This window comes from Haliotis rufescens, unplaced genomic scaffold (genome assembly GCF_023055435.1).
Source record: "Haliotis rufescens isolate VD_foot unplaced genomic scaffold, xgHalRufe1.0.p SCAF_12, whole genome shotgun sequence".
In the NCBI taxonomy this organism is placed as follows: Eukaryota; Metazoa; Mollusca; class Gastropoda; order Lepetellida; family Haliotidae; genus Haliotis; species Haliotis rufescens.
In genome coordinates, this window is record NW_025963802.1 from 28,850,089 (window position 1) to 28,870,630 (window position 20,542).

Here is a 20,542-nt window from a genome sequence, read left to right on the forward strand (position 1 = left end):
GCCGCACTCAGCCAGCTATACGGCAATCTGTAAATAATCAAGTCTGGACCAGACAATCCACGCATTTGGAATACAATGACATGCATCAACCAAGTCCAAGCCTGACCACTCCCATTAGTCCCGCGCCGTCTTTGGGGCCTATATTCTAGTCAGTGTAATACCTTACACTAAACTAACCATGTCAGACATACTCCTTTGTCCTGTACATTATATTGCCATTCTATTTTGGTAAATACTAGTACCCTGGACCAACTGCTCATTAATGCTTCGTTTTAAGCCAGATTCCATCCTAAAATAGCCATCCAGTCAAATTGCTAACATGAGTGAGTGGAAAGAAGAATATATAGACATGCAGCCCAGTGCATGCGCAAATCTCATGGTTCACCTTCAATTCCACAACTACACTTATTGATCGCAAACCGTGTTCCACCGAACACCGAGCGTAACTGGCTGGCTTAAGATATTTCATGGCCAATGGGAGGACGTCTACTTTTACTTTGGGTTCGTTTTGTACTATAATTACATGGACATGATGATTCATAGCAGAGAGACGCGGTGGGTTGTCCTGGCCCAGCACAACGCGGCGCTCGGATAGATGCTTTATAGGCCTATTGCCTGTCAGTTTTATTCTGATCAGAGTCCTTGGGGAAAACGGCCACTATAGGGGCCAAGACGGGGTACTGTCTGCTCGACACTGCCTCGAGATGCGGGATTGCCGAGGTCGCCCAAGGATATAAAGAGCCACTTGGATTGATCAGGTACGTGCTTATTGTGATTTTGACAGCAGGATTTTGTGTCTGGATAACATTGAAAAGGCGAATCACTTATACAACGTGCACTATTATATTGTTTGTTAGGTTAATGGTGAGTGAGTTTGGTTTTACGCCGCTTTTAGCAATATTCCAGCAATATCACGGCGGGGGACACCAGAAATGGGCTTCACACATTGTACCCATGTCGGGAATCGAACCCGGGTCTTCAGCGTGACGAGCGAACGCTTTAACCACTAGGCTACCCGACCGCCCCTTGTTAGGTTAAACATCACGCATACTTTTGTAATAATAGCAAAAATCACTTCCCGCAAGTACAGAAACAGAATGACGCGGATGTCAGTGACCACCAAATTCAGTACCAGTTTCAAACAACGGGCTATTGTGGCCCTTGATGTAGGCAGAGGTGGCTGCTGATGAGGAGCTGCTTATGTAGACATCTCATTCCTGAGGTTGCTAGAACAAAAAGCCTGATACAACTCAATGCACAAAGATTGTCACAAACATCAAACGTTTTTTAACACTCTGAAAAAGACTTCCAGACTTACTCTGTTTGACAGTTCCAAGTGCAAACACAAAACAATTGTCAGTTTGCTTCATGTAATTCATTTTGAGTGTCTGGAGAGACTGCATCCTATGGGATTTTCATCCCATTTTCAGTGCTAAATGATACGGCCTAGACAAGAGTTATCTCCCATAGATTGCACAGATATAGACATACAAGAAACATCCCATATCCCCTGATAGCGAGATCTAGATGGTCTAACCTGATAAACACCTTTTAGAAATCTGCATATCATGGGATCAGATTAAAAAAAACCTTCCAACTCGCCGTGATATAACTGGAATACTGTTCACAACGGCGTTAAACCCAACTCACTCACTAGCTCCAACTGTGATCACATGCAGAGCTGACTCCTCATCCCCAAGAGGGATATGTACCACGGCTGTGTGGGCCAGTTGGAGCCCACCCTCCCCCTCCTTCTCCAACCTCTGAATACACAAGCTGATCAGACTGAAGGGCGGGAACATACACATATACGTGTCATACCAAGATTGGCTAAATGCATCTGGTGATGGGTCTAGAACCTAAGAGACATATCTGTATATTTTTGTTGAGTCTTGGCGCAAACAGGTCAGCATATTGTATAGCTCATAAGACTACATCTTCCCAAACACCTCTCAGTTAAGCATCCATTCAGTTCTACGATCGGACTTTCTCGATTCCTCATCTGCTACTGGCTTTGTTTGGCCCTGGGACATGGTAAGCACTGACCCAAATGAACCTGTTTTCTATGCATCAGTCCCACTCTTGTGTAGCCAGTGGTTACTCCCTCTAGATTTGCTGCCACCCATAGCATTGATTTAATCTTATGTTGCTTTGGCATTTGCTTTTGTTACCACTTAGAGATTTGAGAACACACAAAGCTGCTAGTATCTCCAGCTCATTCATGTGTCTTACCGATCTGTAAATAATCGAGTCTGGACTAGACAATCCAGTGATTGACGTCATGCGCATCGATCTACGCAACTGGGATACGATGACATGCATCAAACAAGTCACCGCGAGAAAACACATCTTGTTCTGCTTCAACAATTACTCTCCTGTCAATGAATTTCATAATTTCACTACCAATGTGTATTTCCTCCACTTTATTAACTCTAATGTTTCTGGCATCTGGTATTTTAAAACTATTTTCACTGTCACCTAAATCAACATGACACCCAACAACCTTGTCAAGAATTGAGACATAAGAATTGAGCTTCTCCACTGGCTTCGACGGTGCTTGTTCTGTCGAGCTGCGTGGTCACTGCCACCCCCTCTTCTGGAGCGACCCCCTTGGATCTGTATCCACGACGGTACAAACGTCCCCTCATGGAAGGTCGTCGTCTGGGATATCCACGGAAACCCTGACTTACTCGAGGCATTGTTGACCGCTTTGTTCGATATTTTAATGTCCTCGAACTTTCGTACTGCTTTCACATCGAAAGGTACCCATTTAATGATGCAGATGGCGAAAGAAGGGGTGCAAATTTGGTATGTATTTCTGGCCTAACATGATCCTGTCTTCTTGTTTTCAGTGCATTGCTGACTACGTTTTTACGTATGGGACAGTTTGACGAGTTTGCTGGAAACTGTCACGTACATTAACAATACATTCAATGTTACACAGTCTGTGATTAGCACAGCAAACCAAACAATCTGACGACTGATCCCGTTCAGGGCGTCCCAGGTCAACGACAAGAGTACAGGATTAATTGATCCGAAATCTGGTTCTAAGAAATGTAGTTCGAACGACGAATCAAATTGCTGATCAAACTTTCATCAGGCTACTGGAGTACGAGTTACGGGTCATACTAGAAACTGTCCACATGCAGGTCATCTCCATGCTCGACGGCCATGTGTTGTGCCGCCCCATACGAATCGTCTTATTGGCAACAGACGTCAAGGGTGTACTCAACGTCGAAACTTGCGTAATCGTTGCTGGTCACGTATCATGTGTTGAGATGAGTCCCGATTCACTTTGTTCTTCCTTGATTGGCTTGCTCGTGTCTGGCGACCTCATGACCTCATGACAGTATTGGCGGTGGATCGGTTATAGGGTGGGCTGGCGTCACTGATTGAGAGAACCCCACTCCATATTGTGCAAGGATGGGTCAGTGGACTGTACTATCGGGACAACATACTGACACCCTTTGTTGCACCGTTTGCGCGACGTGTGGGTCGACGTTTTGTGTTGACAGATTTGGCCATGGATCGGTTATGGTGTGGGGTGACATCACTGTGATTGAGCGACCCCCATTCCATATTGTGAAAGGAAGGGTCACTGGACAGTACTATCGGGACAACATACTGACACCCTTTGTTGCACCGTTTGCAAGGTGTGTGGGTCGACGTTTTGTGATTCAGGACCACAACGCCCGTGCTCACCGTGCACGAATCGTGAGTGCTCAACTCTAGCTTCACAACATCCATACAGTGCCATGACCAGCACTGAGCACACACCTTCCCTCATTGAACACGTCTGGGACATGATTGGGAGACTTTTGTGTCAACGTCTTAGGCCTGAACTTGGCGAGGGGCTTCTAGGCTTAACTTGGCTAGGGGCTGCTAGGCTGAGCTTGGCTAGGGGCTGCTAGGCTGAACTTGGCTAGGGGCTGCTAGGCTGAAGTTGGCGAGGGGCTGCTAGGCTGAAGTTGGCTAGGGGCTGCTAGGCTGAGCTTGGCTAGGGGCTGCTAGGCTGAGCTTGGCTAGGGGCTGCTAGGCTGAACTTGGCTAGGGGCTGCTAGGCTGAACTTGGCTAGGGGCTGCTAGGCTAAAGTTGGCTAGGGGCTGCTAGGCTGAGCTTGGCTAGGGGCTGCTAGGCTGAGCTTGGCTAGGGGCTGCTAGGCTGAGCTTGGCTAGGGGCTGCTAGGCTGAGCTTGGCTAGGGGCTGCTAGGCTAAAGTTGGCTAGGGGCTGCTAGGCTGAGCTTGGCTAGGGGCTGCTAGGCTGAACTTGGCTAGGGGCTGCTAGGCTGAACTTGGCTAGGGGCTGCTAGGCTGAGCTTGGCTAGGGGCTGCTAGGCTGAAGTTGGCGAGGGGCTGCTAGGCTGAAGTTGGCGAGGGGCTGCTAGGCTGAACTTGGCTAGGGGCTGCTAGGCTGAACTTGGCTAGGGGCTGCTTGGGGAGTTTGACTCCCTCAGCTCGCCATTGGTAGACTCACTGCAGTATGCATCGTCGAGTGAATGATAAGTGAGTGAGTTATTTGACATAAATTGTGGCGATATTACGTATTACTGACCCAATAAAGTCAACTTAGTAATTCCCCATCTTACCCCTATCGATCTTCAATACGGACGGTCATAACATATCGTGTCATACTTCAAAACCGGTTGTAATGATTTCCCAACATTGTCTATTATCATCATACAATTATTGATAGAAACTAATATATCTTACAATTTTGGAAATTTAAAGTTATTTCCGAGATTATAATCACGGATTTTAATATACTATGTTTCAGATAACAATGGAGGGTTGTGAACTATCCAAGGTGGACCTGCATTGTCCTAGATGCACTGAGATTCATGTGGAGCTCAAGGTGGAGCTTTCCTGCGCACTTGGACTCTATGGAGCCTGCCTCAACACCTCTAAGATATATGCTGATTCAATCGCTGAGACATTCCCCTGTGCTCTCTGCCAAACCCCTTTTACAGGATATCGAACACATCCAACCGATCCTGGTCTTCAGAGTGAAATACTTGACAGAATAAGACTTCCGATCAGGATGTACAAGTTCCATTCGTTTTCTCAGACCCGATACTGTGGCGACTGCTGCTGCCAGCTTGTGTGCCCCAAGTGCTTTACTGAGAAGCATCACACTCGTGAAGAACACGTGAAGACTTCTGGAAAGCTATCAGAAGGAACAGCAGATATGGACACACAGATGAAGAAACATATCATTGCAATAGACGTTCTCCTCCCGATCTCTGAATGGCGAGAGCAAAGTGCATCTTTGAAAGCGACTTCAGCAGGTAATACAGAAATCCATGATCAACTGGAGAAGAAGATTCTGAAGGAAACTGTCATAGATATGCAAGATAAACTAACGGAAAGACTGGATTTGAATAACCAGAAAAGCACTGGGTGTGTCAGAGGAAAGAGCAATCTATACGTCGAGACTCGGAAACTAAAGGGTTCCTCGGGGAAAGGTTTGGACAAGAAGTCAAATGAAGCTTTGTTTGAGGCTTCGATTGCAATAGAGGACAAACACGACTTCCGACTTACAATACCACAACTCTTGGGTGCAGATCTGGTCCTGGGTGTTGCCTTGTTGAAGCCATCAGCGTCCTGTGCACCTGACGAGATACATTTCAACTCGGACGTTTTCCACACGTTTCAACCCCAGTGTCGTGGAAATGTCATTCAGGGATATGGGTTGCACCTGATAAAACTCACTGTTACTTTATGTTATGCATTTATAGTGCTTTACCTGTTGTTGGCCTCATATGAAAGACACCACGGTTGTTACGATGTCAGGCATGAGTTCAGTCATGGTTTTGTTCGAGGCTTCAAGAAATGCAGCTGGGTAATGATCGAGTCTGTATCAAAAGAACTAATATATCAACTAGCGCATCAATTTGGAATAATCTTACCTATTTAGCAGGGAAAGAACTGGGGTAATCAGAATGTAATTGGTATTATGATAACTATTTGGTGGGAATATTTAGTTTTGTAGATCTCGAAGTCCCGATAAGTTTTAATCTCATAAAAATCAGACTTTAGTGCTCGCAACAGTTACACAAAGATCTGAGGACATCCCAGTACAGGTCAGAATGACCTTTCGCGAACTTTGACCGACCAATGAAATATTCAGGAAGAAGAGAAAGTCTTCATTAGCCAATCAGAAAGCAACTTTCTCGAGCTTTTCGATATTAGTTTCAAACTGGAGACTTCCATCTTCCATTCCAGATTATGCTTTGAAACATATTTTTATAAAAAAAATCTTGTTTCACAGTTTGAAAACTGAACAAACGAAAATTCATGAATGTCTGATAGATGGCCTAGCTTGAATGGGAGTACTTCCCACGGGCAATGAAAAGTCCCTTCATTCGGACTTTCACTTTTGGTCTGTTTGGTCAGATGAAGGGTCGTCCTGACGTGACCTGTAATGGGATGTCCAAAGATCTATGTGTAGCGGTAGCTAGCACTATAAACATCAAATTTGAATGAGATTGGGTTATATTTTAAATACATGTGTATTAAACACGTGATTCTGTTCTTATGTCCAGTATAGATCAACATGTTTGTTTGTTTGTTTGTTTCTTATCTCCAACCAGTCATACGGTGAGCTTAATTATGTCGTGGTCCGTCGTTAACTTTCGGATATCTTCTCTGAAACTACAATGTCTATACAGCTGAAACTTTGTATGAACGATCCCAGCTATGGTGTCCCCAACAAAAGTGCAAACAGAATTCCGATACAATTTTAAACATGCTGAAAATGTCATCTTGGCCATAATTCAGTCATATCTGCATGAATAATTATTAATGAATCAGTGTAAAACGGTTTGGGGGCCAATTTGATGCTTGATCTCGTTACGACTTTTTACTTTCACGAGCCGAAATATTTAAAATTAATGACTAATAATCGGCCATCATTCCCCAAATGTAATTGTTAACATTTGGCATTGGTGTAGTTAGTTGTGGAGACTGACATGTGTGTTTCTGTTTTCGCAATATTATGAATTTTGATCTCGATTCAACCTTCACAGTGTAATAGTTGGTGTCACCAAAGTGGCTACACACATCAAAGCAGGTGCAAAAATTGAAACCATTTTCTGCATACATTTGGGAACAATGGCAAAGAGCATGTTTTCGCCAATGGTTGTCAAGGAAACCAAACTTGACTTTGAGCAACATTGAGATACGCTTTCTGTAGGGTGGCCCACGGAAAGTTTCGACACAATCTCATTAAAATCAGATCTTAGTTCTCGCTACGCGGTAGCGAGAACTAAGATCTGATTTTAATGAGATTGGTTTCGACATCCTGCACCTTTTGAAAAATTAAAACAAATAGCGAAAACAAGTTCCAGTGGATTTGGGGAAGCGTTTTTGCCAAGCTGACCCGTGAAGATCCGGAATAGAATAGGTCTTCAGCAACCCATGCTTGCTGTAAAAGGTGACTAAGCTTGTCGTAAGAGGAGACTTACGGGATCGGGTGGTCAGGCTCGCTGACTTGATTGATGCATGTCATCGGTCCGAATGGTGTGAATCGATGCTCATGCTGTCAATCACTAGATTGTCTGGTCCAGACTCGATTATTTACAGACCGTCTTCATATAGCTGTAATATTACTGAGTGCGGCGTTTAACAACAAACTCTTGAGAGGGGATGTGATAAGTGATAAGTGAGATTCTGCGTGTGACGTCACTGTTCACAAACATGTAAGTGGTAAAACTAAAGACCTCCGCGTCGCTTTGGACTTTCTTCCCACACAAGCTCAGCGAGTGAATTGTAAGAGTGATGGTCACAAGTTTCAAAATATAATAACTTATGCTTGTGGTTGGGACGAGACAAGCCCGACTCTTTTCACAGTGTCATCTGATGCCACCACGCAGTAAGGAGCTTGCAACCTCATTGCAGTTATCTCCCTTTGGCGTATTCGATTTCAACCAGATGTCATTTTGGAGACCGTGATTCTGACTTTGATTCTGATTCTGACCAACTCCACCCTAGTCGAGAGCCACGATGGGGTCTACTCCTACAGTCCGACATTGCCTAAAAGTCGGACCGGGCCGGGCCAAGACGGGCCAAAGTGTTATTGGCTAATCACTTCATTATTGGCGATCATACCTACATATAATTGATGCAACATACACACATGACATTAATGAACAATCACCAAACAAAAAAGTGCACCATAATTAAGTGATTCGGAGTAATTCGCTTGAAAACCAGAAAGTGGAGCTGTGTGTAAGCGTCTAGGTAACATGTAAAAGAGCAATCGTTAAACGAAATAAGATTTGACACGTATCAAATACTTCTAGCTATCGTGATACAAATTTCCATCTGTCGGCATAGCGTTTATATTTATAGGATCGTACTATATCTAAGTAAATACCACTTTATAATGTCACTGTTCATCGTATTTAAAGTAGACACGTTGGCTAAGTAGACCTCTTCTCCCTATACTTTCAACAGTCACACAAGTGTTCGGTCCGACTTGGCCCAGGCTGTCAAAATCATCTTTAAACTCACATACGTATCATCAAATGGATTCACACCTATAAACTATTATACTATCTACCAAAATACCACTTTATAGTGTCTCAGATCGCAGTATTTAAAGAAAACAAGGGGATCAAAGTGAAGCCCTTTTCCCTCTACATTCTCAACATAGTCTCTATCAAAAGTGTTTGGCATGTGTTGGGTCCGACTTGGCCCGTGCTGTCAAAATCAACTTTAAACACACAGATGTATCTTCCTATGTGTTTACATATATAGATTAGTGCTATATCTACCTATAAACCACTTTATAATGTCACAGTATATCGCATTTAAAGAAATCTGGGCCGTTTAAGGGAAGTAATTTTACTTTTCTTAAGAAAATCTCACTCAGAAGGGTTCGGTCCGACTTTGCCCGGGCGGTCAAAATCAACTTTAAACACACAGATGTATCTTCAAATGTGTTTACATCTTTAGATTAGTATTAAATCTACCTATATACCACTTTATAATGTCATGTGTTGGGTCCAACTTGGCCGGGCGGTCAAAATCAACTTTAAACACACAGATGTATCTTCAAATGTGTTTACATCTATAGACTAGTGTTATACCTACCTATATACCACTTTATAATGTCACGGTCAGTCCTACAGTCAAGACCCTACAATGTAGGCTACATCACGTGAAGTGCTGGATCCGCCTTGCTCGCGTAACCTTAATTGATTCGTGGATAGAGGGGAGGTGTAACGGAATTCTATGTTAAAATATACGATTTCATTGTGTATACTCATTGATCTCTTCAACTATAAGGAAATCGTGACTGAAAGGTTTGTTTTAATACCGAAGCCATTTCCATTTATCATCCATTCACGTGCACACAAATGTCGCTATATACGACAGCTCAGTACGTACAATTTGTGCGTAATATACTTTATTAAGAATTCTAGCCTATATTTATCAACTGACATTTCTGTGTCGGTAGATAACAGTTGATAAGGGCAAGAAAATGTGTCATGAGTCGGAAGCACACACACTGAAAGTGTACCCAGTGGTGTACATGCACTGCCCCCACTGAACGAAGAACAGTGACGTTCATTGGACCTCACTTGGCTGACAGTGATTACACACGTCATCGGATATTGTCGAATCATCGTCACTGGCACTGTTGTACAATAGGTTAACAGCCCCGGATGGTTCCTCTACTGGCTCGGTGGTACTTTTAGTTTTATTTTGAGAAGGTTTGGCTTATGTATGTGACTGCTGGTTGTTTCGTGGTTGTTACTGACTGTTTAGAAGCTAAACCTTTAACATAGTTTTTAACTATAATCTCTGGTTCAGTTATGGCATTGCCACTAATGACCTTGTGGATAGATCTACGTGGTTTTCTTTGTTGCTTCTGAATGACGGGAAGCTGGTCAACAAAGAATGAAAACAAAGATGTATCAATTATTAGTGTATGTCTCTACGTCCGAGAGATTTCAAGTCATACTGAAAATTATAATGAGTAATTCTTATCGGGTTGACTCATCTGTTTCAGACTTGTAATGGATTCAAGAATTTTTTTATGAAGACCTCATCTGCCCCATTTGCACTAATGTATTTGAGGAGCCCAAGTTGCTTCCCTATGCACACAGACTGTGCCGGAAGTGCCTCCTCGACTACGTCAAGTCTCGGACTTCAAATCACTGCCCATGCCCGCTTTGCAAAACATCGTTCAGAGGAGACCGGTCTTACCCAACTGATGGCATCCTTCAGAAATTGATACAGGACAAAAGGGATGAGTGTAGGTTTCACAGTTTACGTAGAACACGCTATTGCATTACCTGTTGCCTGCTTGCCTGCGCCGAGTGTGTCATAAGACAACACAAGACCTGCAGGAGCCGACCAGGTCATGAGGCAGCAGCTGTTACAAACAAAGGAAGATATAGATGCTCTTATATGTGATTTGGAATCCGCTGAAGAAAATACTGATTTGAAGACGGAAGAAACAGTAAATTTCTTTTCTGACATGGTTTATCAGCTGGATAAAATGCAGGAAGCTTTGGTGGCACCTATAGTGGATATGCGCAACACCTTAAACGAGGCGATGGAATCAAATGTGTAATTGCTAAAGACATCTGTAAATGCAATGACGAGAAGGAAGTCAAGATTGGTGGAGCTTGGCACTTCTTTGGGGGCCATCACGGATATCGGTTCATTAGATGATGAAAGTTTGTTCAGGGCTACGAGTGATTTGGAAGAGAAACGGGGTTTGCTGGGCAGGACACGAAACCACTTGGACCAGAGCCTGGACCTGAAGGTGGCGTCTCTCAAGCTGTCATACAAGGACCCAACTCGAAACGTGGCCGTCAAAACTGAACAGTTCTGCGCCTTGACGCCCAGGCAAGTTGCCCCTCGAAATTCTGTTCGAAATCAACTTTTGAAGAAAGTTTGGAATTTTATATTTCAAATCGATTTCATGATATTGTGCTTTCTCTGTCTAGTAGTGAGAGGGTTGCTGGAACAATTGCAGTGATGTTTCTGAAGAAACAGTCCAATTTCTTTGTTGTAATGACACTATTATGTAAGTAGTACAACAGCACAGGTAATTATTCATATTACGTTTGTTAGGTTTACGCTACAGTCAGCAGTATCGCAAGACTACCTGTAAACTAATGGTCGATGTTATAAGCAACGTCCAACAGCGTCAAGCTCCGACGACACATATTCGTCCGAATCAAGGAGCCTGACCACCCGATTCAGTTTAGTTGCCTCACAACTTGCGGGAGTCTTCGACAGCTGGAGAGTGGGTGAGTTTCGGGAACGCCACTTTGAACGTTGGTACATCGATACAATGCGTGAAGGCATTTACTGGTATCAAGTGCCTTGATAGACTGGAATATTGCTAAAAGCGGCCCAAATCATTCTCACTCGCCCATATATGTGAAGGTGGTATAAGGACGGTGTCCGTCAGCCCCCGTGAAGAACCTCTCAGAAAGGCTAAGGTATCTGGCAAGGTGTCTTATTTCTATGTATGTGGTAAGGTATCCAACACATGCAACACATACAAGATAAGGCTATCCCTATTATTCTGTGTTATTGATCGCCATGCTTAGCTTTAGTAGTGGCGGCAGAAAATGAATAAAAAGAGAATTATAAATGTCTTTCGTTGAGAATGTCTGCTGTTGAAGATATGTGCTATGATATGTTGACAATTTAATGTGCTATTTTCGAACATTTACATTTACAATATAACGATACCTCACCAAAGCCTGAAATTCGACCAGCCCTAAGGATTTATATAACATTAAACAAACTCGACCAGCTTCAAAGACGAAAACTTTTGATGGTATTAAAATACGGAAAGCAGAAGAGCAGATGTATAGATAATATCCTTTTATAGTTATCCTCACCATAATATACAGTGCGGATTTTTTTTATGGAAGGCGTTATTTTTATCAAGGGCCGGATCATTCATTCTAATACTCAAGCTGGCGAATGGGTGGTGTTAAACCTTGGGTGAGTATTAAAACGTTACAATTCAGGACCGTCCACAGAATACCTTCAAATAGTACTTATACATACGGCCTCGTAGTGTGTCTCGAGATAGAGGTAATACAACACCAACCGACCAATGCATCTTCTTAACATCACTACTGTATTTACCTTACCAGATTTCATTAATACTTCAGCTGCATACCAGTTTTTATGAGTTGTATGTGCAGCATAACACTACAGACAGTATTATATTATGCATATGATGAAATAACACACACTTAGATATAGGTATGTTCCCATGATTTAAGAAGAACGCATGTAACATGTGGAGATGATGACGAGGAGATTGTGAGAAGTAACAGACGCAGGAGTCCAGAGAATTTGTTGAGTTATTTGGGATGAATGAGGATGCCCCTCTCTCGAGGTATCCGGCATACGACTTAATTTGTCTTGAGGAGGTTTGAAAACAATTGGATCTCGGCCCGTCAAACACGTGTTTGATAGCATGAGCACCCCCGGTACAATGACGCGATCAGCCACAACCTGACCTCCCGCTACCGGCAAGAATGGGGCACGGGTGACGATCGGTTGGCCGGCGTTGAATGGAACGGACATGCGATTGACTGTATATACCCATGTAGTTTGAATTTTATTTAGTTTGTAGGAAAATAGGCCTCGGGCGTTTTATTCTGGATACGTCTTTGCTTTTGCTTAAATAGTTTCATCTCTTAAGATTCTACACCTTTCACAATACATAACTAAACTAAATTTAAGAGGTAATATGTCGCTTTCCCTGTTTTCCATTACTACAGTGTGTCATCGCGTACGCTCTACTGTGGGTAAGGTAGATTCGCAACAAAGAGAGGAGGTACTTTATCGGGTATGATATCACACTAACGCAGCCAGCCCTCCATCACGATGTTGGCTATAACAAGCCAATTGGTCTTTGGTTCAGTTTGACCTTTAAATGCCTACGTATATTTATTAAGTAAGTAATGTAGGTAATTTTACTCTTGGTATTGAAGATGTAGGCGTTTATTGTTTGGTGTTCGGATGTCGTGTACATATATCCAGTAGGCATACAGAGAGAATGTAAACGATTGACAAAGCTTATCGCGTGTTTCTCAGCTGCTTCCTAGTATTGCATATTGTGATATAATAATAGTTGATACACGCTAACCTCTACCCGGAGTGCAATGTGTATAAGAATCGAAAAGTAGCATGGACACAAAGGTTGGCAAAATTGCTCGACTATCATTTTTCGTCCAATTATCATTTACAGGTATAACTTTTGAAAATAAAGTATGACCATAACGTTTTATTCCCTCACAAGGAGCCTGTGTGAAACCAGCATATGTTGTCTGGAATAGTTAGGTTACGCAACACGCTGTCGTGAAACATTTCCATTACATCCATGTCGTTAAATAATGTATAATCACGCTCAATTGTTCTGTTGCATACTGGTATCTCCATTAACACATTACACAATGCCCATGCAGATAATGTTATGTTTTAGACGGATATTTTTACATTTAACGTATCCCGTAGCTATTCCAGATCAAAGTTATTGCATTGCAAACAGGCAAACATATATGTTGTCGCTCATACATACTCTGAAACAAAAATATCAGAGAATTTCCCAAGCAAGTCTACAATACTTCACTGTAATACCGTGGCTAAATTCTTCAGAATAAACGTCTTTTGATAAAAAGAGGAACAAAATCTATCTGGGCTCCTTTCTATTACATAATTATTAAAATACCTTTTAACCCCGAACAATGTGTAAATATTATTTCAGAGCCTATTGTCAGACTACGCCGTGTATTCACTAATTATGATCTCGGAAACCTGTAACAAGTGAAACCGTTTTATGACTAGATCCCTTTTTAACATATACCTATCTAGGATACATGAGGTAGTTTGCATGTGCGATAGTGCCAACATGGAGACATTTATATCACAGGAGTGTCATAACCAGAACCGTATTATAACCCCTCCCAGGCTGATATGTTTTGTCAATGCATTTTGTTGAATGTGCGATCGATATCAGCCCTGGTGGTAAGAAATTGCAGTTACGTCCGTTTGTGCCTCGTTTGCTCTGGTAGCTTTGCCGTGATAATGTCTACCAAACAAGGTGAACATGAACATTAACTGCATCCACTTGCAAATACATACCATAGCATCAAATGGTAAAATGTATCTAAGTTTTCATATAACACCCGACCCGTGAAGAGCAAGTTTAGAAATGGTCTTCAGCAACCCATGCCTGTCGTAAGAGGCTTCTGACGGGATCGGGTGGTGAGGCTGCTGACTTGGTTAATGCATTTCATCTTATCCCAACTGCTCATGATATCAGTCACTGGATTGTCTCTAACATATACCCTGTATCAACACTTAATCTCATTAAAATCAGATCTTACTTCTCGCTTCCGCTAAACAAAGTACTTCCCGTTACTAGTCACAGTAGAACGACCTTTCGCGAACTTTGACCGACCAAGGAGAAGTTCCAGACTGCAAAAAATGTCTAATCAATTTTTTTTATAAACTGAACAAAAGAAATAATAGATGGCTGAGATTTTATCTCAGAGGCTTTTCCGTTCAAGTGTTTATCCCATACTAATACAACAGACCAACGATGATTTTGACGGAATCAGTCGTAAAGCCCGTGTTTACCTTTTCGAAGTTGCATGATTAAAAATCAAATTTCGCGTGTAACTTTCCCTGATCTGGTAAGCGACGCTCTGATTAGTTTAATGCGACGCTCTGATTAGTCATTCTAACGTGACCCGTAATGGGATGTCCTTAGATCTTTGTTTAGAACTGACATCTGATTTTAATGAGATTATATCAACCCTCGACCTCAGCAACCCGTGCCTGTCGAAAGACGCGATAACGGGATCGGGTGGTCAGGCTGCTGACTTCGTTAATGGATGTCATCTTATCCCAGCTGCATAGATCGATGCTTAAGATGTCAATCACTGGAATGCCTGGTCCAGACCCGATTATTTACAGACCACCGTCATATCGCTGGAATATTGCTGAGCGTTAAACAACAAGCAAACAAACAAACACGTCCCAGAAAATTATGTTTTAAATTCAGGCTTACACGTTTCAAGAAGAACTGATTTACCATGTGTCACTGCAGAACAAGTCCTCACCCATACTTATCATCTAAAGAGTTGACTGAAATAGACACGAAATGTGTCAAATGTTCATGCAATCTGTTTGTTTGAATGTGTTTTTGGCAAAAGAAAACCAGTTAAGAGATTGTTGTAATGCACTGTGAACTAAAACAAGAAGTAAGAATTAAGATTTCAGAGATTTCTCCATTGAAATATTCTAGAAAGAGAAAAGGTTTGTTGTTTTAAATAATTACTCTCACCAACATCTAATTTTATGCACCGACACCAGTTACTAGGTTACCTGAAAACTGCGTTAGGTAATTAATTACCCACGGTCCATGTATTACACATGATAATAAAGAGTTATTTCAACAATTGTCATAATACTCCCAGCTGTAATCTATGCCTATGTCATAATTTAAGGAAATGCGATTGTAAACATTTAGTTTTTGTACGAGCGTTTTAATGTATTAGTCTATATGCTAAGACCCGATTCAGCTGTGAGCGGCTTTGTTCGAGTGGGGGCGTGGCAGTTAATAGGAGACGGTGGCCTGATGTGGCCTATTGCACCCGCTGTGTTCGATCACAGGAGTCCGTATCTAAAAATAGACGCCCTCATGCATATTCATGACCATCTCCACACGCGAGCCCGAAGTCATGAATATGCATGAGGGCGTCTATTTTTAGATACGGACTCCTGTGGTTCGATCCACATTTTCCATACACAGCAAGCCGCATACTACCTTCCTGTGCGGAGTTTTGTACAGGATCATGGACTATATTTAGAGAATGACGCACGCGTTGCAATCGAGCACACTTCGACCTGAACCAGATAAAGCTGCGTGGAGCTTGAACAACTTCATTCATCAACACAGAGGCTTTCATTTCATGACCAGAGAAGAAATCGTGTCAAGTGGTCATTGTCGACATTGCTGGAACCTTATATCGTGGCTGCAGACGAAATGTAGTGTGACAAGCGGGTGATAATGGAGGAACGAGTTGGAATGTTGCTACTCCCCTGCTTACTGTGTGTAATCATCAGCATGGGAGAGTGTTCAATCGAACGCTCGCTCTTCACTTCAGCATCTAAACATCTGGCCCCGCGGGTTAAAAGACAAGCTTCTGGAGTTGCACATGTACCCAGTATAACTGATTTCTGTATCAGCTCTCGGGTTCAGTCGAGATTTGCTACTGTCAAAATATCCAGTGCTATTTTGAATCCAAAGACCGACAGCACAGAAGCAACTTTCTCTGTGCAGATACCAGAATCGGCCTTTATATCAAATTTCACCATGATAATTGATAACAAGATTTATGTATCTAAGGTATATAAGAAGAAAGAAGCTCAGACAAAGTATGCCAAGGCTAAAGAAGAGGGGAAGACGGCGGGACATATTAGGCACGATTCTACAGATTCAGCTCGTGGGATGGACATATTTTCCACATCGGTCAACGTTGCTGCCGAGAGCGAGGTCTTCGTCGAACTGACGTACCTCCAGTTGCTGGAGCGACGGCTGGGTTTATATGAACAGAGGATAATGGTCCAACCCAGGCAGATTGTGGACAACTTGACCCTGAATCTTATCTACGAAGAGGGTCCTCAATATTTTGACAGATTTACCTACCGGGCCCCCAACAGTAATGACGTCATGGATGCGTCGTCAGAACATGCGACTCTTATCGCATCTCTGTCCAGGCGACAGGTCACGTACAATCCTCCTGTGACTAGACAGACCCAAGTCAACGCTGACAAAGGCATTGATGGCGAGTTTGTTGTGTCCTATGATCTGAAGCATGGATTTGATGGAGGCAACATCATCTCAGCTCTCAATAATGATTATTTTGTTCATTATTTTGCTGTTGACAAATCTGACGAGTTGCCACCCGTCCCGAAAAATGTAATATTTGTTATTGATGTGAGCGGATCAATGGGTGGCAGAAAAATTCAACAAACTCGTGATGCAATGAAACAGATTCTCCTGCAGTTAAATGGACAAGATTATTTTAACATATTGCTGTTCAGTAGTGGTACTGTCGCATGGCAAACGGAACCTCTTCAAGCAACCCAAAACAATATTCGACGTGCTACAGTGTATGTTGACGCCAAGGTTCAAGCTGGGGCAGCCACAAATATAAATTCTGCTTTGGTTGATTCCATGAAAATCGTTTTCAGAGATACGAGAAATAGGAACAAAGCTGCCATCGTCGTCTTTCTGACGGACGGCCAGCCAACTTCTGGTGAGACTGTAGAATCCACAATTCGTGTTAATGTCCGACGTAATAACGTTTACAACAGGGTCGCCTTATTCTCACTAGGATTTGGTTCAGGTGTGAATTACAATTTCCTGCAGGAGATATCGTGGGAGAATGGAGGCTTTGCGAGACGTATTTATGAAAAGGATGATGCAGCGGAACAACTGACGGATTTCTTTAAAGAAGTGAACATCCCATTGCTCCTCAATGTGAAGTTTCAGTATAACACCAACCAGGTGGACACTTCAAAGCTGACTCGAACAACATACAATCAGTTCTTCTCTGGAACAGAAGTGGTGGTTGTGGGGAGGAGACTAGGTGATGACATAGACGCTACTGTGCAAGGTTCTACGGCCACTGCTAAAACTGTTCATCTTGTAGTTCCTGAGGCTTCAAAGAAACGTCTGTCTGGACCCTCTGGAGAGTTTACCGAGAAGCTGTGGGCGTATCTGACCATCAAGGACTTGTTGAAGAAGAAGGCAATAGCCACCTCTATGGAGGAAGGTGAGGTACTGGAAGCTCGTGCACTCAACATGTCATTGACGTATGGGTTTATCACTCCTCTGACCTCGTTCGTAGTTGCACAGGAACAGCCAGTTGAAGAAGATTACGCGTACGACAGGTTTAATGCATTGCCAACTAATCAAGATTTCCAACTTAGAAAGCGTTACGTCATTCCAGCATCAGAAAGTGCAGCACAAGCACCAGCGTCGTGTTCGGCATTCGTGCACGTGGCTGTTAACGTAGTGATGGTGATTGTCAGTTTTCTTTGCTGCCTACAATGCGTCAATACGGATTACAAATGTGCGTGATACAAACTGAATTTTTGCTCCAACATTGAGCAAATCGTGTTCAACGAGTTCAACTAGTAGTAGTACATTTTCTGACTTTGATATCTGTAATCATCAGCTGTGTAACATTCAAGCTGATTTTGACGATGGTGACATTTTAAGGACATGCTGGAACAAGGACACCTGCTTCGTTGGAACATGATGTTGACAACATGTGCAAGTCAATCTTTAGATTGTGTTGTGCGGGTTAATGTTCGTACTTTCATAATTTGTTGACACTAGTTTGAAATGAGTGTTTTAGTGGGGGTGTTATGTGCAATATTTCAGTAATACAACGTCGTGTCCGCAGATGATGCAGTTCGTAGAAATTTACCCACCCAAATTAAACCCACTTGCTGTCAAACCTGGCTGATCCTGATATGTGGATTGACAGGTTGATTTTCTTTTTTTAAACGTCGTACAAGCTAAGGAGTTAGCCTTACCATTGTTGGGTGGATACCAATACATATACCCGTGACTTGATTGTTTACATCTTCTTGTATGTTCAGTATTTATGTGTGCCTTTCTTGCTGATCTTGTCGACAGACCCAAATGCACATTGTCATGAAATGCACATCTCAAATAAGTATCGTTGAGTTTAAATGGACCGATGTTTATCCGAATGCAATAGTCATATTTGATAACTGTAAAACGTGACCTGAATGAATGAATGTCAGTAAGATAAATTCGTTGTCGACCGAACTCGAGGGAGCCGTCGGGTTCGAGGTACCCAGGGTACATCACATTATATACCCCTCGAGGTCGGTTGACAACTTATAATGTAACTTGGGAAGCATAGAAGATGAATTTCATGTGAGAGAGAGAGAAAATACAAAAGTCGAAAGATAAGCTGTATCATTTACTCAACCGATTTCACGAATGTGGTTATATATATAACCCTTCGCTTAAAATATGCATCTGTGTAGTCCTCTAAATACTACAAATTATTATGTTATGAGATATGTTGCTGTTCATCATGTTCGATCTACGTTAATATAAAAAAATTCTATTGACGCTGTCATACGACATTTTAGACTGTTGTATGGCAATTGTACTAAAGGGTCGTGTGGCCCAAACTATTGACTAATATCTGTTCTGTTCTGTTGTTGTGGCATACTAAAAACAAAGATTAGGTCAAAATAATTTACTGCCGTGGATGAAGGTATATCACAAGGAGCAATCTCCTTCAATTTGCAAATGAGTCACACTATTGGTTTAAGAGAGCTTAAGAGGCAAGTTAACACATTGTAGCTAGTGTGACCACCTTGTGCATTGCATCTTCACGATGCAAGGTAACTGACTGTAAACGTCAAGTTTCCACCTTTGAATTTAGTGGCTCGATCGTAGCGCCGGCATTGGCTATTACGAGTTATATTCCTTCTATGTCCCCCCTACTGACCAATCCTATTCCACCCCTCATATCACTTACAATTATTGCTTCAAACAAAATGACGGCTCCCAGTCAAGACCATCTGTTCAAGTTGTTCGAAGAAAAGTTTAACATTCACCCAGTGCATGTCGGTTCTAGCACATCACTTGAGCACGTTCATTGAAAACATGAAAACGTTTGGAAAATATCTATCGATTCCATCTTGTTGACATCTTTTGAAATCCGTTAATCGACTGAATTCTGCACGGCAGTCGCTATGTTGTTTAACGAACAGGATGTCGATTTCATCAGTCAGTTTTGGTTGGACTATACATGGACTCGCTAGTCCAGCCAAAATATAACTCCGGAATTACAGCCTAGTTCGGCAAGGGTGGAAACTGGACTTAAATAGTCAGTTAACTCACTTGACTCGAGAAGATATTGTGCATTGACGCAGAACTTACACTCTGGTATAACTGACGTCACAAAGCGTTATGGCCATGGTGACACATTACCTTCTGAAGGAAACTTGACTCACTAACGAAGACGACCCTTCTCAAATAACGTGTTTTCGTGTTGTCTGCACCACTGCAGGCGTCGACGTTGATGTTCTGCCGTCCTGATTGCCTGGCTGGGTGCCTCGCACGAATGAGGCAGATGCGTGTCATCGCAGTTGGAAATGGCAAAAGTAAATCCTGCTGCGATATCCCCAGTGGCCCATCTGGTAAATTCATATGTTAATACAGTGGAAAAATGTTATATAAGTGAAAACTAGTTGTGCAACCGGCCGGATTCGTTCAGTTGGTTGATCACTCTCCTACCCAGAGTTCCATGCGGCCAGCATAGTACCTCTGCCACAGGCCAGCGCCATGTGGCGATTCGTCATATCTTACACAGTCCATTCAAGATATTTCATATGTTTTTCATCTGTTTCATTTTTGATAAGTCTACATATCTAGATAAACACATGTCACAGAATGGTTAACTTTCATTGAGAAAATATCCTAAATCG

At 42.5% G+C, this 20,542-nt stretch overlaps 2 protein-coding genes across 2 annotated transcripts; both read left to right on the plus strand.

Annotated features, from left to right (window-relative positions):
* Positions 1–424: 424 nt before the first annotated feature.
* On the plus strand, positions 425–7,210 carry LOC124116611. Its single transcript, XM_046478016.2, has 2 exons — positions 425–758; positions 4,776–7,210. The coding sequence occupies exon 2, from the start codon at positions 4,782–4,784 to the stop codon at positions 5,913–5,915; it is 1,134 nt and encodes a 377-aa protein (XP_046333972.2). The 5' UTR covers positions 425–758; positions 4,776–4,781; the 3' UTR covers positions 5,916–7,210.
* An 8,667-nt stretch (positions 7,211–15,877) lies between these two features.
* LOC124116621 (inter-alpha-trypsin inhibitor heavy chain H3-like) lies at positions 15,878–19,250 on the plus strand. The gene has a single exon (XM_046478028.2). It carries the CDS (start codon positions 16,065–16,067, stop codon positions 18,141–18,143), a length of 2,079 nt encoding a protein of 692 aa, XP_046333984.2. The 5' UTR covers positions 15,878–16,064; the 3' UTR covers positions 18,144–19,250.
* The last annotated feature ends 1,292 nt before the right edge of the window (positions 19,251–20,542 follow it).